This window comes from Diplotaxodon limnothrissa, linkage group LG3 (assembly GCF_057381915.1).
Source record: "Diplotaxodon limnothrissa isolate DT_005_m linkage group LG3, D_limnothrissa_male_GT1.1, whole genome shotgun sequence".
Taxonomy (NCBI): Eukaryota; Metazoa; Chordata; class Actinopteri; order Cichliformes; family Cichlidae; genus Diplotaxodon; species Diplotaxodon limnothrissa.
Window position 1 is genome coordinate 30,442,462 of NC_140598.1, and position 26,368 is coordinate 30,468,829.

Here is a 26,368-nt window from a genome sequence, read left to right on the forward strand (position 1 = left end):
AGCCGGGGACACAGAGAGCCGGGACACAGAGAGCCGAGGACACAGAGAGCCGGGGACACAGAGAGCCGGGGACACAGAGAGCCAGGGACACAGAGAGCCGGGAACTGGGGAATTTGAAAGGTAAATAAAAATGCAGACAAGACTGACTAGGGAACGCAGGAAGAGATGCAGGGAGAAGAAGAAGATAAGAAAGGGAACTGACTAAACTAAAACAGTAGACTTTAAACTAACATTTGATACAAAAATGTGTATATATAAATTTATATCAGTTTATGGAGAACATGATTCAAGAAATCATGCACCAATGCCCATGAGTACCATTCACAGAGAGTTGGGGAATGGCTGCAATCACAGCATTGTAAGATGGTGACAGATGTACCCTTAGGCCCCCTCCTCGATTCAGAGATGATCTTTCCCTTTTCACGTAAATGACCTCCTTGACTCTGCGATCAAACCAGCGTTCCTCCCTGTCTTATCCTTGAAAGACTGTCCACTGGCCTGTAGGTGTGAATAGACTTCAGAGTCCTGGCCTGACGAGGTAGCTCTTCTGTGTTGTGCCATCCACTTCGCCAGAGGTTGTTTGGTTTCCCCGATGTATAATAGATCATATATATAATATATCATAGAAATCCTCCTGGCACTCAACAGCACTATGGCACTATGTTATAAAATATGCAAAAATTGGTCCACCTCTAGGATCCAGTCCCTTAGATTTCATCTGAGACAGCTGCACTCACCTCCTTTAAACATGCATTATAAACAGCAAAGTGTTTTCTTTACCTCTATCACTGATACAATATCTGTTGTTCTAAAACAACCCAGCATGTGTGGAGGGGAGTAGGTGGAGCTGGATAACATGCAGTGACTGTTTTCAAAGATGAACTCTGAAGGCATGGACGTGCACGCGCCGATCCGTTGATTCTTCATGTTTCCAATGATTGGCCAAATGGAAAAAGAAAAAAATCCACCTCAGCGTAAACTGTACATTCAAGTCATTTATTTCAGTGCAATTGTAAAACTGCAAACACACACAGCATGTAATTAAATAAATAACATATGCTGCACAGAGGTGTACAGGACTGTATTTAGCAGCCAGCCGTCATCTCTGGTCAGACTGGATCGGCTGTTTGGAAGGCGTCATTGTTGACTTCAGTGCGGAGTAGATGACCCCTGGCTCTGGTGAAGGATCTGAACACAAACACACAGATTAAAGAAACTTTTAAATTTCAGGTGATAAAAACTTCTGGGACACATCAAAAAAATAACTGCACACGCAACATTTTCCACAAAGAAAACATCCACTGAAGTGTAACAGAGCCGGGACACTTTTAGTCTTGTACTCACATGAATCCTCACAAAGATCAAGACAATATATTCATTTTTTCACTGACTTTGGATTTGATAAAGTAGATCAAATTAACCCTTTAAAGAGACTCAGATTCGTTAGCTTTGACTCAAATGAACTGTTTTCATAGGCCCAGGCTGCTGGGGGTTTCCCATGATGCACTGAGAGTGACTTACTCACTATGTGTGTATAAACCTCTCTGCACTTAATTATCAGTTATTATTAATCTCTGACTTTCTTCCACAGCGTGTCTTTTTTCCTGTCTCCCTCCCCTCTCCTCCAGCCAGTCACCAGAGACTCCCACCCCTCCCAGAGCCTGCTTCTCGTGGAGTTACTTCCTGTTAAAAGGGAGTTTTTCCTTCCCACTGTCTAAAAATGCTTGTTTATAGAGGTTGTCTGATTGTTGCTGTTTTCTCTGTGTTATCCCTGGGTTTTTTTACCTTGCAATATAAAACATACTGAGGTGAATGTTGTTGTGATTCAGCACTATATAGATAAAACTTAATTGAAATTACATTATAGAGCTCACAGTTGAATCTGACAGGACAGTAAACTGGTTTAAATAATGGAAGAATCTCATCACTTTGTACATTTCACACTCTACTTTTAGAGCAGAATGTCAATAATAAACTGTTGCTTATTTCTAAGATTCATTTTCAGTCTAAGAATATAAAACTATTACAGTTACTATTACACTCTGTGTCATAAATGCAGTTATAACATCTGTACCAAATCAAACCCTTGAAAATTCAGTGGAGCACTTTAGGGACGTGTTGGATTCACATCATCAATGTACAGCAGCTGTGTGATGCTATCATCTCTATATGGATGAAAACCTCAGAGGAATGTTGTCGAGCACCATGCTGAGTCTGTGAAGGATTAAGACAGTTCTGACGGCAAAAGTGGGACTGATCCAGTAATAGCAAGGCGTACCTAATAAAGTGGCCAGTAAGTGCAGTGCATAAAAATAAACGAGTCACAAAACGATATGAGCCAGTAGGTGGCAGCAGAGGAACTCAAATTTGCTCAACAAAAGACTTTTTTCATCTGACCTTTGACCTTTTTCCTGATACTAATAATGAGTCTGGCCCAAGCTGGGCCCCCTTCAGCAGGCTCATGTCAGAGATTTCTGGCTCCTCAGGCTTGTTCCCTTTAGGACATTTGTTCTTGCAGGATTCTTCTCCTTTAATAAAGCAGGCCTGGATCAGGTGACCCTGAACCCTGCCTCAGTTACGTTGGAATCAGTCTAGGCTGCTGGGGGGCTTCCCATGGTGCACTGGGGATTTCTTCTTAATCACTCACCTCTCTGTATTTAATTATTAGTTATTATTAATCTCTGGCTCTCTTCCACAATGTGTCTTTGTCCAGTCTCCCTCCCCTCACAACCAACCACTCGCAGCAGATGGCCGCCCCTCCCTGAGCCTGCTTCTGTCTGATGTTACTTCCTGTTTACAAGAAGTTTATTTTTCAGATGCCAACAGACTTAAAAAAAAACTGATCCCCAAGTCCAATAATGTCGTGGTGATGTATCTGTTGTCGGGGGGCTGGTTGTCATGATCCTGGTTTTTTAATTTATTAAACTTGTCGTTTATTTTTGTAGTATAGTGGGATTCTGGTGATTCTGATTCAGGATTGTGTCACTTCACTATTGACACATTCCTGTTTTTTTTTACTATTTACTTTTGAAATGTTACTGACATATTCTTATTATCATTACAGGACAGTTTGGGTGATGTGATACCAATACATGCATTTCCTTTATTGATATGTCAGCTTGTCCATTATTAATTTACTGTGTGTAACTTTGATTTTCCTTTTTTTAAATATTTATATCTTTATGAGTCGACTGTTTCTTTGAGGCAGAAAAAACATTTAACAACTTATCAAATTTGAAGTCATTTCCTTTGATTTATTTTCCTAAGAACATGAACACTAATCATTCAGGAACTGAAGATGTGTCAGCAGCAGCTGGTGACTTTTTTCTGTTCCCCAAAAAACCCTTCAGTGATAATCTTTCACTGATCATCCGCCTGTTTGTAAATACTTGGTATCCATAGAATTTCTAAATGTCCTGTTTCACCAATCCTACCTTTATCTGAATGAAACTTATTTAATGCTGTTTTATGAAGAGACGTAGGCATACCATGCACCACCCACTTGTCCCTGTTGTGTCCATGTGGGGCTCGTGCTTTAAATGCAGTAAGTGTGCGCACTTCTTATTAGAGAAATGATTTTATGAGACTAAACATGCTGTAACTGCTCCTGCTGCCTCTCTTTCTGGGACAGTTTACTTCAGCAGTAAATTATCTGCAGTCTGTTAATGTTTATCTCTGATAGTGGAATCAGAGGAAAGCAGCTCGCTTAGCTCTGTCCAAAGTACCAAATCTACCTGCTCACACTGGCCACACTTGTTGAAAACTTGTATGAATATTTGTTCAATCTGTACAAAAACCTAAGCGTAAAAAACATTTTTGGTTTAGTTATAAAATATTCCCTCCACACACTTCCCTAACACTCGATCCAACTTAAGCTCACACAGGATAGAGCTCTACAAACTAAACAGGTCACCAGTCCAGTGTAAAAACTGCACACAGCCAACCAGGAGATTCAAACCCAGAGCCTGTGAGGTGTCATTAAAGGCATAATGTCTTCAGATCTACAGTACAAAGCAGGGTTAAGGGCTGAAGAGCAGGTTATGGTCAACCTAAGAGATCAGCAGGTTAAAACTGCCACCAGATCTCTGCAGGATCCCGCTGAGCTCAGAGCACAGATAACACGATGATCTGAAATCTCTGTCTTTCCCAGATGAGCATCAGGAAGTTTGTTATAAGCATCTTTATATTTTCCCTTTTCATCCTGTTGGCTGAAGGTTAAAACCATTTTATTATTCTATAAACCTTACAACAGTGATATGATCCTACCTGCTGAGCTCATAAATAAGCCTCTGATTTATGTTTTATAAAATCAAAATGTGCTTTTTTGTGTTGTGTCCCAGCAGATGAAAGTATAAATTAATAGATTCATAGTTTATAATAATTCTATGAGAAATATTTAAATTTTCCAGTATCTTAAAAACGATTCATGATCCTGAGAGATGTGTGCTCGTACACTGTCCTCCTTTTTTCTACCTTTCTTTCTTGGCTTTAAACAAACATTAGATCTACTTTCAGTAAGTGAATAAATGATTGTGTTTTTTTAATGGTTCGTTAGGCTGTGGTTATGTTTGCTCCTCCTGAGCACTCAGAGGTGTAAGACACTCACACGTTCATATAGTATGTCATACTTACTGTGGGTCACACTCTGCTGCTTCGTCTGCAGCAGCTCTGCTACTTTCAGTATTTGTGTTAAACCTCAACATTTTCCTCATGTTACAGTTTGAGTCTCTCCTGTCTGCTTTGTGGAGCTCTACAGTGGAGATGCTGTCACTGCATCATCATCTTTTCACAGTGTTTATCACAGTGCCAGCAGCAGGATGAATCTGACCCCATTCTTCTGTTGCATTTAGGGTTTGATTAGGTTTTACAGTGTGGAGGGATCAAAGTGATCCGACTTCCTCCTCCTCTGTACAAACAGCATCTGTGCACTTAAACCAGATCCTGCAGAAGATCAGCGAGTATGAAAGAGGAGCAGCTGTACCTCTGTGCCTGCTGTTTTTCCTGATGGCGATTTCTCCATAACTGACTTCGCTTGTTATGTGCATCGAAGAGTAACCTGCAGCTGGATCGCACACTGAAAAAACAAGATAGAAGTCACGTGAGGGAAAATGTGGACTTGTCATGAGTAGGGCTGCACATAAAGTCACAGCACATCCTCTCTTCAACCTGGAGTGACTTTTTTTAGCACCTCTGCTGAGTTTAGTGCTCGAAACAGGAAGCTTAATGAGTGCAGAGCTACTCACATCTGCCAAGCCCGTTTAACACTTTGCAAACTTAACGTAACCCAAATAAAACACTTTGCTAACCTGTGAAAGCTGTTTCAAAGAAAAATTGACTTTTACGGTGAGTGTAGCTGCCTCCACCGATATTCACCTCATATTGGACAGATGTGAGTTTTTGCCATGACTTCTTGGCCTCATTTGGCCCAATTAACACTGGTCAGTCCTACAACGGAGTGAAAGTATATGCAGGGAAACTCTGAGGAAGAATGACCCAGTTTAAAAATCTGAATGAAAATACTGGTGCTTTATTATCAGTGCACAAAGTCTGAAAGCTCAAAGCCCCATGAGTCAAAAGGTTTGAACCACTTAAAGACACCTTCACCACATCAGAAGGAGTTCCTGACTTTATAGTAAAAGTGAGAACACAAAAAGAACAAAAGTTTGTGCTCACTCCGAGAGTCCGGTGGACACACTTCTGTTTTTTTCTTGCACACAAACAAGAGGGTGAATGTGAAGGGGTCTGAATCCTGTTGTCTGCATTGAACGTGCACAACTGTGTTTGTGACCCACACCCATTTTCACACCTTGGCTCATGTGATTAGGTAGAGGATCATCAGGGGGTCCTTTTGTCCCAAAATTCCTGCAGGCATAAATCTGGGACTCTCCAGAACTGAAGCTTCTTGGATGAGAGGTGAAACGTTTTCAAGCAGCTTAAAGAAGTCCAGACACTTTTCTTTCCAAGCTCCTTAGACAACAATGTTGTTACCATCATTAGATGGGACCAGCTTCCTAAATATGAGATTATCCAAGGTTACACTTTCAGTTCCCACCAAAGGATGCAGAAGTGGATCAGAAAGAATGTGAGCAACAGCACGTGCTTATCCAGACTTTCTTCTTGTTTCTGTAGCACAGAGACGCCACAGATCTGCTTCACTCAGCAGCTGTTTGTGTTGCAGCTCTGTCTGAGGAGGAAAATCATCATGGATGCATAATCTGTTTTTGAAACTGGACGCTGCACTCAAGATATAACTTGGAAGGAAAGCTCATCTTGAAGTGGATCAATTCTGTTTTTCTTCATTTCCTGACATAGATCTTGTTCCAGCCGTGGATAATCACATTAAACATTTCTAATAATGTGGTCAGGAGGGAGAGAGAATGAACTGAGGGCCTGCACCAAGACTCCATATCAAATAAAGAAGGATTATTTTGAGATGTGAATCATGCTAAGCTACTCAAGCAGAGTCAAAAGATAAAAAATATGGACCTGGACATGTTAAGAGTCTAAGATTCCATGTTTGGAAAGTTGGAAAGTCTCCAAGCACCTGGAAAAGTGAGGCTGATGTTCAGTGGACTGAAGATTTGAAAAGAGTTGATTTTTTTTGTCAGCTGATTCTTGTTTAGCTTAGTTTAGTTAAAGTTCGTACCATGTTGGAGCAACTGTGGCCACATACAGTGGGGCAAAAAAGTATTTAGTCAGCCACCGATTGTGCAAGTTCCCCCACTTAAAATGATGACAGAGGTCAGTAATTTGCACCAGAGGTACACTTCAACTGTGAGAGACAGAATGTGAAAAAAAAATCCATGAATTCACATGGTAGGATTTGTAAAGAATTTATTCGTAAATTAGGGTGGAAAATAAGTATTTGGTCACCTCAAACATGGAAAATCTCTGGCTCTCACAGACCTGTAACGTCTTCTGTAAGACACTTTTCTGTCCCCCACTCGTTACCTGTATGAATGGCACCTGTTTGAACTCATCATCTGTATAAAAGACACCTGTCCACAGCCTCAAACAGTCAGACTCCAAACTCCGCCATGGCCAAGACCAAAGAGCTTTCCAAGGACACTAGGAAAAGTATTGTAGACCTGCACCAGACTAGGAAGAGTGAATCTACAATAGGCAAGCAGCTTGGTGTGAAAAAATCAACTGTGGGAGCAATCATCAGAAAATGGAAGACATACAAGACCACTGATAATCTCCCACGATCTGGGGCTCCACGCAAGATCTCATCCCATGGGGTCAAAATGATCATGAGAACGGTGAGCAAAGATCCCAGAACCACACGGGGGGACCTGGTGAATGACCTGCAGAGAGCTGGGACCAAAGTAACAAAGGTCACCATCAGTAACACACTACAACGGCAGGGAATCAAATCCCGCAGTGCCAGACGTGTTCCGCTGCTGAAGCCAGTGCATGTCCAGGCCCGTCTGAAGTTTGCCAGAGAGCACATGGATGATACAGCAGAGGATTGGGAGAATGTCATGTGGTCAGATGAAACCAAAGTAGAACTTTTTGGTATAAACTCAACTCGTCATGTTTGGAGGACGAAGAATACTGAGTTGCATCCCAAGAACACCATACCTACTGTGAAGCATGGGGGTGGAAACATCATGCTATGGGGCTGTTTTTCTGCCAAGGGGACAGGACGACTGATCCGTGTTAAGGACAGAATGAATGGGGCCATGTATCGTGAGATTTTGAGCCAAAACCTCCTTCCATCAGTGAGAACTTTGAAGATGAAACGAGGCTGGGTCTTCCAACATGACAATGACCCAAAACACACCGCCCGGGCAACAAAGGAGTGGCTCCGTAAGAAGCATTTGAAAGTCCTGGAGTGGCCTAGCCAGTCTCCAGACCTCAACCCCATAGAAAATCTGTGGCGGGAGTTGAAAGTCCGTGTTGCTCGGCGACAGCCCCAAAACATCACTGCTCTCGAGAAGATCTGCATGGAGGAATGGGCCAAAGTACCAGCTACTGTGTGTGCAAACCTGGTAAAGACCTATAGTAAACGTTTGACCGCTGTTATTGCCAACAAAGGTTATGTTACAAAGTATTGAGTTGTATTTTTGTTATTGACCAAATACTTATTTTCCACCCTGATTTACGAATAAATTCTTTACAAATCCTACCATGTGGATTCATGGATTTTTTTTTCACATTCTGTCTCTCACAGTTGAAGTGTACCTCTGGTGCAAATTACTGACCTCTGTCATCATTTTAGGTGGGGGAACTTGCACAATCGGTGGCTGACTAAATACTTTTTTGCACCACTGTAATTCCCTCTCGGATTACTAAAGAATTCTGATTCCGATTATTAACAACCATCATAACGTAGTCGTGCACTTCAGTTTAGTGCTTAGCTTAGTTGCTGATCCAGAACACCAACATATGGAGCAGATTTCATCACAGATGCATCCGACACATGTTCGAAAACAATCAACCCCAGAAAACCTCCTGTGGAAACATCAGAACACCTTCAAAGATTTTTGAGTTTGTCGTGCCGGGAATTTTTCATACCTTTGGTCCCGTTTGCTCCATTTTGCTCGTCTGCTGCTGCTCGTTTCACCGATGAGTAGGTGGCAGCCGTTGAGAGATCTTTTTCTGTAAAGTCAATTTGAAATGTTGGCATTTGTGTCAATTAAAATGTCAAGTGGAAGAAAGCAATGGTAAATGGCCTGTATTTATATAGCACTTTTAATAGTCCCTAAGGACCCCAAAGCACTTTACATATCCAGTCATCCACCCATTCACACACTGGTGATGGCAAGCTACGTTGTAGCCACAGCCACCCTGGGGCGCACTGACAGAGGCGAGGCTGCCGGACACTGGCACCACCGGGCCCTCTGACCACCACCAGTAGGCAACGGGTGAAGTGTCTTGCCCAAGGACACAACGACCGAGACTGTCTGAGCCGGGGCTCGAACCGGCAACCTTCCGATTACAAGGCGAACTCCTAACTCTTGAGCCACGATCGAGAAAGATTGTGTTTGAGAAAAAGCTGGATGACTCTGACATTTCTTCAAATAACATTTGAATAAAAAAGTGTTTCCCCATTTTTTAAATCAGAAAAACAGGAAACTGAAGTGCAGTAGAGCTTCTTTGTTGTTGTCGCTCTTCTAGTACGCTGACGTGCAGAAACATGGATATCTGGCCGCAAACTAACGTACGCCAAGGGCTAACAGTACTGAAATGTTGAACTGATAGAAGAAAACAAAATCAGGACACCTGCAGTTACTTTCTAACGGAAGCACCAGGCTTTCGTCTGAAACCCCAAACATGAACCTTGTGGAACTTTTTAGGAAACATTGCACGTTTTAAAGCTTATCTTGCAGGAAACTCGGCGTACCTCTCGTTCTGTTTGAGGCTGTTCTTCTCACCGACGAGTAGGTTGCAGTTGCAGCTGCTGGGGGATCTTTCTCTGCATAAATCAAGTCAGATTTTCCTCTGAGAACAGATAACTGTCACTGCTGCTGCTTCAGCATTTGAAATAATGATATTAATAAATCAGCAATCAGTGAGAAGGGAAAACTGCAGTCGGGATGAATCTGATATAAAACTGTATTTCTTTCTTTCTCTGAGTCTTCCAGTGAAACAACATTTTAAAAAAATGGGGGGGGGGGGGGGGGGGGGGGGGTTAACACAAGATGTGATAACTTTACCTAATCTGATACAGGGAGGAGTCGCCTGTTTCAACAGCACAAGAGTCAGAAGGACCCTCAGCCTCTTAGTAGGTGGGCCAAAAAATAATAATGGGGCAACTTGTCCGTTTCTTGTAATTGTGTTTACCAGACTTTCAGAAAACTTGACCTCTGACCTTGATTTTAAAATCAAGGTTCCTGAGATTTGAATTGATCCCAGATTTTTTAGATGTATCTATGGTACCAATTTATAATTATACTAATCACTTTGTCGGAATCAGAATCTGACTATCCCAGCACTCTTTTAATCCCAGAAGAAATTATGTGGCTATGCTTGCTCCAAGGCAGTAAAGAACAGTAGCTAACCAAACTAAATGAAATAAAACAACATATTACAAAGTTACAAAATATAACAAAGTAGCTCTAATTATAAATATACTGGTAAATGACACATGATTGAGTGTAATGTAATAATATATTTTTGCGTTCTCGTGTTCACACAGTTGGATGTCCACGCTGCCTGCTGGTCTGACGGTGTGACAAAAATAAAGATATATTTAAAGTAATGTATAACATATACACTTAAAGCCATGTCACAGGGATTTGTTATATGTCCAGTGCAGTGGAAATGATAGCATATATACACATGATAAAATAGTAGCATGAGGACCTGCAGTTCACCCTAAAAGTATCACCGGTGTCTGAACAAGCACATGTTGGAGATTCTCTTCAAAAAAACCCAAAACACGAAACTTGAGTAACGTTTTGAAGAAACGTTGGATCATCAAAGAATCTAGATATTATCTAACAGGAAATGTTTCCTACCACTCGTCCTGTTTGACTCATACTGCTGGTTCGATACGGTTCTTCTCACTGGTGAGTAGGTAGCAGTGGCTGCTGCAGGATCTCTTTCTGCAAAAATGAGATGAAAAAGATTTTCCACTGATAACTGTACTGTAACTGCCGATGTTTCGATGTTTGGAGCACTAATATTCATAATCATCTAATGATGATTAAAATGCAAAGTGGAGGAAAGACTAAAGTCAGCATTACGGTGGGTGATCTTTGTGAGACCTGCGGTAAAACATGTAAAAGAAAAAAAACTTTTTTTTTCTCTTCTTTTAGTCAGAAAACAGGAAACTGGACGGCGGTGAAGCTTCTGTTCACTTCGATACCACAAAATCTCAAGTGCAGCATCACAGTTCACCCAGAGCAAAACAAAACATTTAGTGTAAACTATATTAAAAATATGGTATTGAACATGAAATGCAGAAGCAGAAAATGTTGCAGAACTGCAGTGTGTAGTTTCACTATAAATATGGTAATTTAACTGTTTAAAAACAAGTGCTCACAAAGATAGAAGTGCAAAAACAACACATCCTGTGCATCATGTGACTGTTATTAAAGGAACAGTTCACCCCATGGTCACACCTACATGTGTGATTATGTTTATCCACTTCAGTTACTTCAGTGTGAGTTTCCCACTGGGTGAGATATCAGCGTCAGTGTAACAGGACTGACTTTCACCCACTTTATACCACTCAGAGAAAAACACTGTAGATTGTGTTATTTTGTCACTTTAAGCTGATTTATATAGAAACATTAAATGTGAACAGAATGTGTGTCTCACCTTCAGGTTTCCTTTGGACACATCTTCTCACCAGTACAACCAGTACAACCAGCAGTAGCAGCCCAAATATGGAGGAAACTGACAGCACCGCGAAGAAGGAAACAGTAGAAAGAGAGGAGAGGTGGAGGGAGGCAGTCGAGGCTGATGGAGGAGGAGAGGTAGAAGAACCTGAAACTAAAGAGAAACACAAGTCTTTGTGGTCAGTTTGAGTCACTTTGGGTCTGAAATCTGCAAAAGAAACAGAAGCTTCACCTGTGACAGTGATCCAGCTGGATGGAGACGCTCCATGACCGCTGATGTCACACTTGTAGAGGCCTTCATCAGACCTGGAAACATGCTGGATGGTCATGTGACCTGTAGGTTCCTCCCTGATGAGGGAGCCATCTTTATAGAAAGCAGCTGGGAGGTTGGAGGGAGTGGTCTTTGTTTTACAGAGCAGAGTGACGTCATCTCCCTCCATCACAGGGAGGACAGGACTCTGCAGGATCACTGATCCACCTCAACACAGAGACAAACTACAGCATTTCATCCATTTACACACAGCTTCATCAACACTAACTCCACACACTCAGCTTACCAGTGACTGTCAGGTTAACCATGTTACTGATGGGACCCTCTCTGGACTCACACCAGTAAACTCCACTGTCTGATTTGTGGAAGCCACTGATGTTACAGGAAGAACCAGCTGGTTGTCCCCACTCCTCACACTCAACTCTGGTGTCTTTGCTTGTGTTTCTGCTCAGAGTCCATCCAGCAGAGCTGTTGTCCTCCTCACAGATCAGAAGCACAAAGTCTCCTTCAAAGAACTGAGAGCTGCTGGGACTCGCAGTCAGACGAGCTGTGAGAGATTATAGATTTTTTGAATGAACAGAAAAACATCCCGATCTTTGTTGTGGTGCAGGGTCAAAGACAGATAGAACATCTGAATCCAGTTTAATGCTTGAGTCTAAAAGTTAATCTGAAGCTAAAACAGTGCACATTATTTTATTAAACTGTAGTGACTTATGTACTGGAACATTTCTTTATTTGAGTAATGGTATCAGTTTCAAAATCCAATTCTTAGCAAGCACGAAGTGCGTATTTCCCCAAATTTTCCTCTGTTTTTAATTGCACGCATTTTCCTGACCGCTGCACACTTTTAAATGTAAAAATTACTCAGAAAAGGAAAAATACTGATGTCAAATCTATTTTCTGTGAAGAAAAACTTGTTTTTTTACATTTAACATCTCTAGGATGCCAAATTATGAGTTCACTCACCTCCATAGGTTATGCAGCTCAGCACCGAGAAGAGAAGTAAGCCGCAATCTGAAATTTGGAAGAAAAAAAAAATTCAAATCACTTAACTTAAACTGGTGACTACCAGCTAAAATTAATCTGGACATGAAACCTGGACTGAAAATTGAATAAGTGACAATTAAATGAGTTGATATATTTAAAGGCTTGGCAGGTGCCACTCTTTGCAACATAGATACACACAGAGATAAAAACGGGGGGAGTCTTTGCTTAAAAATGCAGCTTACCAAGACCTGTGACCACAGAGCACATGTATGACTGGTAATCATCAGTAAGATGGGTAAAAAGGACACGAATAAGATAACAGCATGATTTGCAGGAGACGGTGAAGTAGACGTTTAAACCCTGCTGTGGTTTGTCTGCAGCAAAAACCTGAAAATCTGAACTCTAAAGAGTTTAAAGAAGTAAAAGCTTGAATCTGGTGAAACCTTCAGTTAAAGAGAAGATGCAGCTGTTCCAGCTCAGTAAAGTGCACGGATTAACCACTGATATAATTAAAGCTGAATCCTGTGCAATTCATTCCTCCCTGTAGCTGCAAACATCTCTGTGTCCCAGATCCACTGCTCTCCAACAAGATCAACCTTTGCACATTTTACATTCAGTACATGCGGTACTTACAGAGCAGCCACAGAAGCGATGCGTGTCCCATTCTTCTGCACAGTGTTGTGTGATTAAGGTGTTTTTTTGTTTCATCACAGCAGTTAAACACACCTCCTTCCTCTTGACTTCAGCGGCTCTGTGGTTTCTATTCTGCAGTTCCAGGAAAAAGGCGTTCAATGTTTTTTAGTTCTTAGTTTTATAGCTTTGGTACGAACACAAGGCCTCGGTAGATCACAGAGAGACACTGAGTGGGATTAACACCACACAAACCCTGCAGAGTAGAGGCTAGAAAACAGATCTGCTCTACTCAGGGATCTACATAGTAAAGCCTGCATGCATGTTTTTAAAATGAGGGAACGTTATCATTAACCAGGTTAAGATGGTAACTGCTTTACTGCACATATTGCATGTGATGAATAGCAGATATCAAATAAATAGTAAAAAACAAGATGCATTCAAGTGTCAGAGAGAAATGACAAACAAAAATTATGAAATTCACCTGAAGTGACGTGAATGCGACATTAGAGTCGAAAGTATAAAGCAGGGCGGGTTTTGAACCGGTGGCTCATATGAACACACACAAAAAAAGAACTGGGGCAAAGCGGAGGGGCGTTTAAAAACATAAGGGAGGGGGTGCAGCGGAGCAGAAAGGGTTAAATGTGGCTATGAGCTGGAGAGCACATCAGAGGAGATGGCAGGGATGCAAAGAGGGAAAACTGTGTGTGATGAAGTTTTAAATTAACACAGAGAAACAAGTGTGTGCAAGAGCTGAATTTACTGGATTTTAGCAGCAGCAGCTGAGGGGAGAAGGAGGTGAACTATAAACTGTATGTATCTGTGGTCAGATGGTTAGTGGGACGGCTTCCTCTCATCCCTTGCAATTAATTTTCAAATTAGAGCCTTTTACTAACACTCCGGCCAAGTAAGCGGTGCATGAAAAAGTTAGACGACAGCTGTTGAGAAAAAAGGAAGAAGAGGATCAACGTTGCTTTCCACTTGTCCGCATGTTGCATCTCCGTCTCAGAGAGACCACTGTGGTTTGCCAATCACCGTTAATGCCCATAGAAGGAGGTGAAGAGGAGGAGGAAGAGGAGGAGCCGCGACAGTGCCAGTGTTCTGAGCTGGAGTTTTCCACGGCTGGGTGTACCCGTTTTTGGATGTATCAGTTGTTCCCCACGGGAGATGGATGTAATCAAATGAATTTTGGATCGCCGTTTGGATTTACTGAGCACGGAGTTTCTGGATTTTCTGTTCAGACAGCACCGACAGACATGGGCCGAAATACCCGGATATCTCGCTTGAAGGATCGGAATAAATTCCAGGTACGCCGAGGGTAACAAGGGAGCCCCGATAATGCCTCTAAAAACCCGTAAAAAGTGGAATTTCACAACTGTTGGTTCGTATGCGACAATGAAGTGGTGAGTAATTAAAAAAAGAAGAGGGGGGTAATGGCATGTGTGACATGCTTATATACACGTCATTCCTGCAGAGGCAGTATCGACATTTCCGACGTATTTGGCAGCAAATATAGAAAGTCAGAAGTTTCTAATATTTCTGTCAAAACCGCTTCTTTCAAAGCATTTCGGGGGTTCCTGGAAATAAAACAAACAAACAAACGCATTCATTCATTAGATAGACCGGCTGGTGTACGGAAGTGGATTGGAGGGGAGGGGTCATTCTTTTTGTTTCCCCAGAATTAAAGGTTAATGCCAGAATTCTTTAAAAGAAACAGACCCCCCCCGTCTTTTGTTTTTTTTTTTTTTGTTGTTGTTGTTTTTTGATTTGCTTCTTTTTATTGTCCCCAATCGTCTTCGGTACTGGTGCCATAAGCCAAGGGCGTAGATTTGGTTTTGGCATGAGGACGGATGATTTAACCACCGAACCCTGCCCCGTTTCTTTTTTTCTCCTTTGTGCGTTTGATAACAGAGAAATATACTTGCCTACATATGCTATTCTACATGCTTTTAAACCATTTAAAATAACAATTCATAGTTTTAAATGTGAAGTATATAATGTTAAATTAATATTAAAACAAGTATTTTAGAATTTAGTTTACTTCAGCCATAGCAAATACAGTAATGAACCAACAAGGCAAGGCAAGTTTATTTGTATAGCACAATTCAACAACAAGGTGATTCAAAGTGCTTTACAGAGACATTAGAAACAAAAACAAATAAAAAGCATGATTTAAAATTGATTAAAACAAGCAAACAAAGAAACTAACTAATTAACAAACAAAACAGTATATAAAATCAGAACAATAGATAAAATCAGTAGTTAAAATGTTAGTTTTGAAATTTAAGCTTAAAACAAGTCATCATCCAATTCCACCTGTGATCTTGTGTCACCATTACTCTCTGAGCTTTGTGTTGGTTCTTCTGTCACCTGACAAATAGGACAAACATGACAATAAGAATAAAATGTGGAGCTGCTTCAGTGTTTCTGTCACTTTGTGCAGATCTTGACTCATCAGTAATGTTTGTAGCATGAGTGCATTTTTAAAACAATTTGTGCAAACTGCACTCCAAGGTGGAATATTTGCAAAATCGTGACTACCTCATGATATTTTGACTCAAAAATGAACCCTATGAATATGTCAGCGCCATTAGGATGAAATTATTGTGTCACCAACATTTTAACGTTAAACATATAATTTTAACAGCCTCTGTAAACTAATATCCTGGCTTACTCAAGGCTGCCATTACTGTGTAAAGTAATGTGTAATGTATTTGCTTATATCGGTTTAAAAAATCCTTCTATGTAAAACAAGGTTTACGAGGTTTAGTATATAAAATAAAGAAATGGCCAATTTTGCACGTAGCTTGGTTACTGCGTTACTGTACATTATAATCCAACCAGTCCTCTTTTCCTTTTTTAGTTACTTAAAATAACTTTATCGAAAATATTTGTCATAATTTCCGCAGCCCTCATGATCAGATCTCTCTTGAAAAACACTTTTTTTATTATGTCAGTGACACTTTTACCTGGATAAATGATGGATTTATGAAAGCAACCTTTCCAAGAGCAAACAAACAAACCAGATGTTAGATGAGCCATCACAGCTGTTTTCCGGCCAGTGTAGCATGGGTAACTGCAGGTTCACTCAGTTTATTTAAACTAAACTGTGACCTCTGATATCCCCTGACCGTGAACACCAGAGGATGTGGTGTAGCTGTACCACATTGTTTATCGAAGCTGCACCTGCATAAAGAGACGTGTCACAATGATCTCACCAACACAGATTCAGTGAAAATCCAACATGAATTAGAACCTTACAGGTACTCTTTATATTTGTAGTTCTGTAGTACTTACCTGCCAAGATAACCCTCATCTTCCTCTCCTTTCTTCTGTCTTACATCTTAAAACAATTAATGTTTCTTTTTCCTCCCTGATAATTACAGCCTCAGTCCTGCAGACACGCTGCGATCCGACTGCACAGAAAATATTATTCCAGCAGAGGGCGCCATATATAAAAAAATAAAGCGTTAAACATCCCACTTTTAAAAAGAACTGTTGTACCAAATCCACTGAGCCACGAAAATGCACAGGACACCAGTTACAGAAACGACAGTCTTTATATATCATTCCTGTGCCTTCTGTTCATTTAACTGTATCGTTAGGAAATCTAACTGGAGCTGCATTAATATCTCACCTAATAATAATAATAAAACTGGATGAAGGCCTACGTGAAAGCTGTGACTATGATTTATTTTCTGGGGGATTTCTGTCATTACAGGAAGTGAAATATTGACTTACAGGGTTTTCGTTTTTTTAACACATCTTCAGTTAAAATGCACATAAAATGTAACAAGTGTAAAACGCAGCAGTTTATTTGCTCCCTATATAACGCCATTCAGAAATACTGTTCGCTGCATTCTTCTTCTACATTCATATTCCTCTCACATACTTGGAATTTCTTTCGAAAATAAAACACAAAATTCGTAAAATGTCAGAAAATAAGTAGATGGCGCAGTCGCTTGTTGTGATGACGCAACAGGTTTGGGCAGGCGTTTTTCGAAAACTTTCAAGTCTTTCAACTCCGCCCTGTTCGTCCTTCCTCTGCTCTGGTAAACAACTTGTCGCCGTGCATAAAGCTGTCATGGATTTAACGGCAGACATGGGTTTTCTGTGGTTTTTTGCACATTTGCTGCTCTTCCATCGCGCTTTTGCGTCTGAAGGTGAGTTTTGTGCGTCTGTCGTTGTGTGTTTGTGTGTGTCACAAACAGCATATGGAAGAAATGGGAGTTGGTTTCCGTGATCCTGCTGGTCAGTAGCATTCCGTACAAAGGCTTCAGTGGCATTATCTGCCTGGTAACTGCAGGCACTGCGCTGCAGGCGGGCTGCAGGATATTTTTAAGCCTTTCTTTCTTTCTTTTTTCCTCCTGCCCTAATATGTGTTTGAATTTGCAAAATCCCAGGCTGTGGTGCAACCTATGCTGTTACCACACTCAGTTTTCTGTGAGCTGGCAGTATTAATAAGTTAGAAGTGCCTACAGGATGTTAACACATTTTTGTCGGAAGTCCAGCGGGGCGCACAAATCACCTTTGGACTTGTGTCATTGAGAACCTTTGGAAAGTCAAACAAACCCCACATTAAGCTTTAATCAGCTCTTGCTGTTTTGTAGTTTCGTTCTCACTGTGCTAAATAGACCTTTGGTCAAGCTGCTGTCTGTGCATGTGTTTTATAGATAAACCTGACCATTGCATGTAATAAAAATATAATTATAATCTTCAGTCGCCTGTGTTTGAGAATTTTTTACAGTCTTATTTTATGCAGTGTATTTTGTTCTTGAGTTTTTGTTTTTCAAACTGAGCTCGGCATTCATGTAAAAATGCAACCGAAAATGTTCTGTATGTGTTATGACAGGTATGACAGAGCTTACTGTAAACCTGTCCGTGTGTACTGAAAATGTGAAATGAAAGGAGCGCCTGGAAGATCAGTCCAGTCATGACTGACTGACCGCATGATCAGATCTGTCACATGTGTTGGGTTTCTATCCCTGACATGACACAACAAGAATTTTCCTAAAGAGAGGATTTGGTTAAAAAAAAAACCTCACAGCTTAGTCTCCACTACAGCCAGGCTACATGATGCTTCTGATAACTGTAAATGTTCCTGACCCAGGTGGGCTCAGGTTTCATCATAGACTGGACTTAATCACTTGACGGCACAGATTGGTTTTGGACTCTGCATATTCAGTCAGTGTTAGAAAAGAAACTGTACAGCAGATAAATTCTTTCTTTTTCCCCCTGAGGCAAATATTTGAACAAGAGAGTACAGTCCTCCCTTTTTCAGTTGGTGTTATCTGCATGTGGGTGTGTCGCACTGATATCTTCTAAATGCTGAATTAAATAACTGACTTGGGAAACACTCCAACTTCACTCACCAACACTGAAGCACAGACATCTTGGACAGTGAGCACATTTACGCGCACAGTAAACAAATTATTAGTCTCATAATTGCATTAAAAATGCTTCTAAAGGCTCCAGTAGGACAGATATGGTCCAGAGGCTCCAGTACAGATACCCCAATTTATTCAAAATTAAGAAATCACCCCATGTAGAGTTCTTATAAAGAAAGAAACAATCTATTAAGGGTTAGTTGAATTATATCTGAATGTTGTTCTCTGATTTTAGACCAGTACGCAGCGACGATTGGAGAGGATGTCACTCTTCAGTGTCGGGCTCCCAGAGATGCAGTCGTCACCGTGCTGGAGTGGAGCAAACCTGACCTGAGTGTGGACGATTACGTCTTCTTCTACCGCAACGAACGCTCACACGAGAAGTACCAGCATTCGTCTTTTAGGGGTCGAGTCACGCTGCGAGAGGCCTTCATGAAGGACGGAGACGTTTCCATCGTGCTGAAGAACGTCACCGTCAGCGATGCTGGAAGATACAAGTGCAAAATTATAATGAGCAACGCAGCAAGCAGCGAGAGAGTCTTAAGTGAGGAAAGATCCCTCAGTGTCACAGAAGCAGGTGAGCTTGAGTTTGTTTTTGATGAGACTTGTTAGAAAGCTGCAGGGTTTGATTCCAGGAAGCATGTGAGTTTATAAACCCTGAGATGAAGGAAACTCAGGTTTTCTGCTCCTGGAAGAGAGCCAGCTTCAACTCTGATTCAGTTACCACGGTAACAGACTGAGCTTAAAATCCTGGCGGGATTTCTTCAACAAAGTCTGAGTGTCCCTCTCGCTTCCCCTCGTGGTTCGCCAGCCGACTAGTTTTATTTCCCCTTATTTGTTCTTATCAAAGTTCAGAGCAGTTTGTTTGTGCAGTGAAACCTACTTTGTCCCACTTGGACATCACTTTTCTATTTTTTGTGCTTTTTAAAATAGTTTTCGTGCAAATGAGTGCTTTTTCAGTCATTCACAGATTTATTATCAGCTCAAAATAAAATCTGCAGCTGTCGGCCAGTTTCTCTGCAGGGAAGGATGAGCTTCAGATACATGACAGGCTCATGTGTCGTGTTCAGCCACACTCATGGAAACATGTCTGTCACACTTGGATCTTGTAGACTACGTGAACCGGCTGATTACATTTCACGTTGAGTTTTGTTCGCATTTTCGATTGAGTCATTATTCAAAGAGCATTTTTAAAGGAACAGAGTCTGAAGTTCACACTCGGTGTCAGTGACCCAGATCCACCTAAACGTATCACAGGATCTTGTGTGAATCAGTATCAGCTCCATGTTGGAGTCCGCTTACACTGCAGGATGCAAAGCAGATCATGATCATGGACAGAGACCAGATCTGACCAAAGGCCTGAGTTTCTTCTGGTCGTTTCACAGCTCATCCCTTCTGGATCTGCTTTGGATCCATTCACAGTGTCTTATTTTGTCCTGACATGATCTGTTTTCCATATTTTAATGACTCTCAAAAGTAAAATGTGACTCAGTAGAACATCCCTGCTGTAGCTGCAGGAGAGCCATCGACTATCAGTGAAGGCTGGTTAGAAATGGTTAAATTGGAAACGTTAGTATGACGGGCGCGTCAGTAAACTGTGTCCCATCTGTTTCACCAGGTTTTCAGCTTCAGTTTCAGTTAAAAAAAACAGCTGTAAAATCAGGATGCATAATGTAACTTGGGTAAATCACGGCCATCGAAAGTATAAAAAAAAACCGAATTCTGAGACCTACTAATTTCACTTTCTTTCTCACGCACGCATTTAACTCTGGGTGAACGAACTCTGAGCTGTTTGAGCAGGACACTGAGAGCTGCTGATCTCAGATAAACTCAGACTTTTTTGTTGTTTTTATCTCAGAGTTTGTTGAACAGGATTCCTGGAATAGAAACCTTTTCTGAGTGCAGCGTGTAATGTCTGATGTTTGTGATCTGCAGAGCACACGGATGAAGTCAGCGAGCCGGTCGGACGCGTCGGGAAAGCATTTCAGAGAAACGAGAGTCATCAAGGTGGACAGAGTGTCGCAGTCGGAGTTGGAGTCGGAGGATTTTGTGTCCTTGTTCTTGCTGTTGTTGGCTTATTGGTCTATAAAAGAAAACGCAAATCCCTACCGACTTACAAGTGTCCTGAACTAGACAACGAAGCCCAGAAAAATCAAAAAGGATGATTTGCTAAAAAAAAACAACGAATTAGAAAATCTGAATATGAAACACTGAGAATCCTGTCTACGTGTATATAACAGTGTGATTCCACTTCCCAGAAAAGGGGACCATGAATATTTCTCTGCTGTGAGAAACTAAAAAAGCAGATGCAGGTCATGAGACTGTCCACAAATATGTAGCATTAAGCACTTTATTCCTGTGAAACTGACCACTAATCAATTTAACAATGACAGAGCAAGTTTTATTTTTGTGTGTTGATTGAGAACGAAACCTCTTTAAACTGTGGAGACTGGAGGTTAGACTTCCATGGGTTTGTGGGATTTTGATCACATGTCAAGTAACCATGACTACGTCACGTGAACATGAGGATTTGGGGTTTAGCGTGTCTTGTGTTTAGGTATAAGCCAGATAGATAGATAGATAGATAGATAGATAGATATATATATATACATATCCCTTTTAATACTAATGACATGTGTAACACTGACTTTTAATAAGAGTTCTCTTGTAATGTGAAGATTTTCTGTAACTGTTTCTTGTTCATGTTGATCTTTCACTTTTGTTTCTTGGCAATGGCCACAGATTTAACCCCTACGTGTACAGCATTATGTTCTGATGTTAATAAAAAACTTCAATCAGCTGGTTTGGTTTGGACGGAGTTTGTTTCATGATGATAAAAGGCGTCGGTACAACGTGAAATAACTAAAACTGGTCAGAGAATGAATGTTTTCTGCTGTGGGCGGTGCTGGGGGAGGGCAGGATCGCTGTGTGTCTGAAACAGCCACAGGAATGCAAACGGCTGCACAATAACACAGCAGGAAGTCTGTGCTGGAAGAGCTTTCGTTCTTCCTTGTGCTGTTAGTAGGAATAATGGGTAATCAGATTACTCTGCAGGTGTGGCCTGGAAACGCTGTGTTGCGGAACAAAGTTGTTGTGGCGTTGGCTTTTCCAACATCTGGAAACGATGAGTTCAGCTCCACAGTTTGAATATGCAAGAAGAAGAACAGCTGGAATCCCCCAAATATGTTTTCTTCTCCTGAGGGTTAATGATTTAACTCTGGCAATAAACAAAAGAAGTTATTGTGCTCATGTCAGCTGACTGTAATTGCAGGGCCAGGACCGCCACCTGGTGGCTGCTTTTAGTCACTGCTCATCACTGAAAGAAAGCTGTGTGATCCACATCCTTTATTAAAACACTGTTAAAACTTTTAAGGTAAATGATTGAGTCATTGCAGTTTGGCTTCTCTGCACTGTGTGATTCACAGATGTGCTGTTACCTTCAGTGTATGAAAGAGGTGTGGCGAAGCAGCTGTATTATTCAAATGCACTGACACACCTTTAAACGGTTCTGTGTTTTTAAAGAATGAAAAACAAGACCTGAGCTCTGCAGGCTCAGACATGCAGGTGGAAGTCTTTCGATTCTGCTCAAGGCGAGAACACAACCAAATAAAAGCTGAATGGGTGAGGAACTGCATTTAAGATGTTTTATTAAAGGATGTTTCCACTTGATCCTGAGCTCTGAGCGGCTTTGCAGCAATTCTTTAAATGTTGTTCTGGGTTCTTTTGTGACCTGCTGAATGAGCCGTGGATGTGTCACTCCTGTTTCCACAGGCTTGTGGACGACGGCTCTCATATTGGTCCCAAAACCTTAGAGATGCCTTTCTAACACTTTCCAGACTGATAGTTGTCAGTGATTTGGTTTCTCGGCTATTTCATTAGATCATCATCATGTCTGCAGCCTGCTTTACTTTGTCAGACGAGTTCTATTTAAATGATTTCCTGATCCAGCGGGTCTGGCAGTAGTCTGGCCTGAGTGTGGATGTAGTGAAATTAAACTCAGCTTTCCAAAATAAAATGTGGTTAATCACAGTTAATTCACAATTTAACACCAGGTTGCAGTCAGTCTCACACAGGGGCCTGTAGGGTTGGACAGCTTTCAATCCTTAATAAATGAAATCATCTGCATTCAATCTGGTTTTCTTAGTCTAATATTAAAATGTGCTTTATGGCCTAAAACATTTATGTATGATAATGTAAAAAAGAAACTAAACAAAACATAGAAGTCACCTCCTTATGACCTCACTGACTAATGTGCTACTGTCTCCTGTTTTCATGTCTGTTCATTGTTTCTGCTGCTGCAGGCTGAGATCGGAGCCTTTTTCATTTGTGCATCTACAGTTCATCCATAACTGACCTCACTTGTTCTGTGCCCTGAAGAATAAACTGCAGCTGGATCGCTCCCTGCAAAACTAGACAAAGCCACGTGATGGAAAATGTGGATTTGAAAAGCGACTTCGACACCTCTGCTGACTGAGTTTAGTTTTCAAAACAGGAAAGTAAATGACCAAAGAGCTGCTCACTCACTCAAAACGTTTACACAGTGCATCACTTTCACAACAACCTGTGAAGCCAGTTTCAAAGACAACCGTTTACGTCTCGATGACATTCCCACGTTCACCCTCTAGCACAGCATCTCCACAGAGCTGAACGGCTCTCAGTTTATTTGAGACACACAAAACAAAAAGTAAAGTGTCCTTTAAGCGAGACTTCAAGAGACTTCTGAGGATGATGCCGCTCCTTAAAATGATTCTAGGCGAGTTTCTTCTCTTTGAAGAATAAAATGAAATGATGCCTGCTGATGTGCTGCAGCTGTTTCCAGAGTCTGTGACTCTGGATTCATGTAAAGAAACAATTTCCCTTTTTGAATCTGTGATTGGCCGATGTTGCACAGGTGTGTTCAATGACCAGGAAACTGCTTTGTAAGATGTTTTATTAAAGTGAAAATTAAACTTTCCATTTCATCCTGACCTCTACATTCAAACTGGTCCAGTGCAGCTGTACAACTGTAAACACACACAGAATATGATTAAATAAATAATATATAATATAGAGAGGAGTGCAGGGATGTGTTTGGCAGCCAGCTGGACGTCACTGGTTAGACTGGTTAAGCTGTGGTGAAGGTGTGCGGGTCTGCTTCAGTGAGGAGTAGATGACGGCTGGCTCTGGTGGAAGATCTGAACACAAACACACAGATTACCGAAAGTTTAGATAAACATGAGAAAAAAAAACACACACACTTTGTTTATTACAAAGAGGATATCCACAAAACTGTTTTACACAAATATAGATAAATGAATCTCAGAATTCTAATAATTAATATTGAAATATATAAATATGTCTTAGTAGTAGTCAGATCTTTTGTTTTTGAATGACAGAACTGATGCTTTGCTGAATTATATGTCGCCCCTGTTTCCATCGCACGTCATCATCAACCTTCAGCTGGACCATCTCTGATTTGCAATAAAATAAAAAATTAAATAAGAGGCATCAACTGTGTAGCATTTTCATATGTATATATATATATATATACATATATACTACAGTGTTATAAAGAGCTGTTCCAGTCTTACTGACCACTCAGAGAATTTCACAGCTGTACCTCTCTGTCTGCAGTTCGTCTTGATGGGGATCTGTGCGTAGCTGATCTCAGGTGTTCTGTGCACTGAAGAGTAAACTGCCGCTGGATCGCTCTCTGCAAAACATGACAAAGTCAGGTGACTGACCCAGAACCTGTGTTTTACGGTGAGAAAAAGTTTGACATTCCAGGAACAACAGCGGCAAATGTGAGGCCACAGCACAGCCTGTCTTTAACATGCAGCAACCTTAACACCTCTGCTCGGTTTAGCTCTCAAAACAGGAAACCTAATGACCACAGAGCCGCTCACTTGGCACAATGATGTAACAGTCTTACACAATGCATCATGTAAAGTAAACACTTTGCAAAAGTGTGAAAGTCTTTTTTTTTTCCAAATTTAACCTGACCTGACTAGCATGTGGCAGTAGTTACAGAAGTGCTGCACCAAAGATCATTATAACCTGTAAATATTCCAAACTACACTAGTGTAATCCAAAAATGAAAACATGGAGCTAGAAATAAGAATAATAAGCCTGCTTTAATGTGAGAAGCACAAGACATTACTCTTTCTGGCTCTGGTTCAACATCTTTAATACAGGAGATTTTTAATGATGGACTGAAATCTTTGTCCCTTATGTGCGAGCAATTTACAAACTGATCAACCTGACCTGATGAAAAACCAGCCATGCATCTCACAGAGCCTCATGTCGAAACACGAGAGGATTAATGCTGTCCTTTACCTCTCATCATCTTTGACCCATTTCGTTCATCTGCAGATGTTCTTCCCACTGATGAAGAGTTGGCAGCTGTTGCTCTCTCTGCAAAATCAAATGCAAAGATTTTCCATTAATAGCAGAACTGTAAATGCTGCTGATTCAGCAAGATTAATATTTGAAAGAAGGCGAAATGTGTTTAAAATGCAAAGTGAAGAAAAGACTGCGGTCAGAATAAAGTTAATTTTTTTTTAAAAGTGTTTCTGTCTTTTCTTTCAAAAAACAGGAAACTGGACTGAACCGCTCGCATCAGCTTTCTTTGACCACAACTTCTCACTTCACACACACTGGAAAAACTAACCAAACTGTGTACAGTGTACAAATGTATATATTCAAATATGACATTAATCATAAAATGCTATTGTAGAAACTGATGCACAATTTAATTAATCACGATTAATATTTATAAGAAGGCGAATGTGTTTAAAATGAAAACTGAAGAGAAGACTGCAGTCAGAATAAAGTTGGGTGAAGATGAAATATAAAAAAAATCTAAATTGTTTTATTTTCTTTTACAACAAGTCTCACATACAATATCTAATTTCACACACACAAGAAAAAAATAACCAAACTGTGTACAGTGTGCAAATGTTCATGACATTAATCATAAAATTCTATTGTAGAAATCGATGCACAAGAAGTGCGTGTAGCTTAGTCATAATAAGCCTTATTTAAGTCTCAGTTAATAATGTAAATGGTCTGTGGCTCAAACTGGTCCTCACAGAGACAGATGTGTGGAAATAACACGTGCAGCATGTTGCAGCTTTTAAAGAAAGCGATTGTGTTTGCTGTTTCCACTTAGATGATGTTAGTGTGAGCTCTGACTGTTGGAGATGTGGGCTGTAGAAGTGAGGCTCAAAGTGCCAGAAACACAAAAATGGAGATTATAATTTATTGATTTTTTTTAGGTGATTTGTTTAAAAAAAACAGTGGTTTGATGTGTCATCATAAAGCGCAGAATGTGTCTCACCTCCAGCTTTTCCCTGGATGCATCGTCTCAGCACTAGAAGCAGTATGACCAGCAGGAGCAACCCAGTTATGGAGGGAACAGACACCATCACAGAGAGAGGAGGAGAGGAAAATGAGGAGTAGAAGGAGGCAGTGGAGGCTGATGGAGGAGGAGAGGTGGGAGAACCTGCATTTACTAAGAAATACAAAAGAAATACAAATCGATGTGGTCAGTTTGACTCACTTTGGGTCTGAAATCTGTAAAAGAAACAGAAGCCTCACCTGTGACAGTGATCCAGCTGGATGGAGACTCTCCATGACCGCTGATGTCACACTTGTAGAGGCCTTCATCAGACCTGGAAACATGCTGGATGGTCATGTGACCTGTAGGCTGCTTCCTGATGAGGGAGCCATCTTTATAGAAAGCAGCTGGGAAGTTGGAGGGAGTGGTCTTTGTTTTACAGAGCAGAGTGACGTCATCTCCCTCCATCACAGGGAGGACAGGA

The 26,368-nt window shown here is 41.0% G+C and overlaps 4 protein-coding genes across 4 annotated transcripts in view; 2 read left to right on the forward strand and 2 right to left on the reverse strand.

The window, feature by feature from the left end:
• LOC146635296 (butyrophilin-like protein 2) overlaps positions 1-26,368 on the forward strand; it is a 614,223-nt gene that overhangs the window by 493,825 nt on the left and 94,030 nt on the right. The window lies entirely within an intron of this gene.
• Positions 1,100-13,213, reverse strand: LOC146635305 (uncharacterized). Its single transcript, XM_085345472.1, has 10 exons — positions 13,183-13,213; positions 12,529-12,576; positions 11,849-12,109; positions 11,524-11,769; positions 11,272-11,445; positions 10,467-10,553; positions 9,350-9,421; positions 8,521-8,604; positions 4,982-5,074; positions 1,100-1,188 (listed from the first exon to the last, which is right to left on the reverse strand). Exons 1-10 carry the CDS (start codon positions 13,211-13,213, stop codon positions 1,100-1,102), a joined length of 1,185 nt encoding a protein of 394 aa, XP_085201598.1.
• Positions 17,217-21,362, forward strand: LOC146635306 (uncharacterized). The gene is made up of 3 exons (XM_085346043.1): positions 17,217-17,342; positions 18,802-19,143; positions 20,502-21,362. Exons 1-3 carry the CDS (start codon positions 17,264-17,266, stop codon positions 20,729-20,731), a joined length of 651 nt encoding a protein of 216 aa, XP_085202169.1. The 5' UTR covers positions 17,217-17,263; the 3' UTR covers positions 20,732-21,362.
• The window catches only part of LOC146635307 (sialoadhesin-like), a 5,641-nt gene continuing 2,812 nt past the window's right edge, over positions 23,540-26,368 (reverse strand). The window contains exons 4-8 of the mRNA XM_085345495.1: positions 26,145-26,368; positions 25,885-26,058; positions 24,882-24,959; positions 24,166-24,258; positions 23,540-23,740 (exon numbers count right to left, since the gene is read on the reverse strand). The exon at positions 26,145-26,368 is cut by the window's right edge and continues 22 nt beyond it. Coding sequence (XP_085201621.1) covers positions 23,655-23,740; positions 24,166-24,258; positions 24,882-24,959; positions 25,885-26,058; positions 26,145-26,368 — 655 coding nt within the window. The 3' untranslated portion in view covers positions 23,540-23,654. The remainder of the gene's footprint in view (positions 23,741-24,165; positions 24,259-24,881; positions 24,960-25,884; positions 26,059-26,144) is intronic.

Coding starts and splice junctions, on each gene's coding strand:
- LOC146635305 (XM_085345472.1), bottom strand. CDS start 13,213: ATGGGACACGCATCGCTTCTGTGGCTGCTCT. Junction 12,577..13,182: donor ATCGCTTCTGTGGCTGCTCT/GTAAGTACCGCA, acceptor TCCAAATTTCAG/ATTGCGGCTTACTTCTCTTC. Junction 9,422..10,466: donor TGAGTCAAACAGGACGAGTG/GTAGGAAACATT, acceptor TGATTTATGCAG/AGAAAGATCCCCCAGCAGCT.
- LOC146635306 (XM_085346043.1), top strand. CDS start 17,264: ATGGATTTAACGGCAGACATGGGTTTTCTGTGGTTTTTTGCACATTTG. Junction 17,343..18,801: donor TCGCGCTTTTGCGTCTGAAG/GTGAGTTTTGTG, acceptor CTCTGATTTTAG/ACCAGTACGCAGCGACGATT. Junction 19,144..20,501: donor CCTCAGTGTCACAGAAGCAG/GTGAGCTTGAGT, acceptor TGTGATCTGCAG/AGCACACGGATGAAGTCAGC.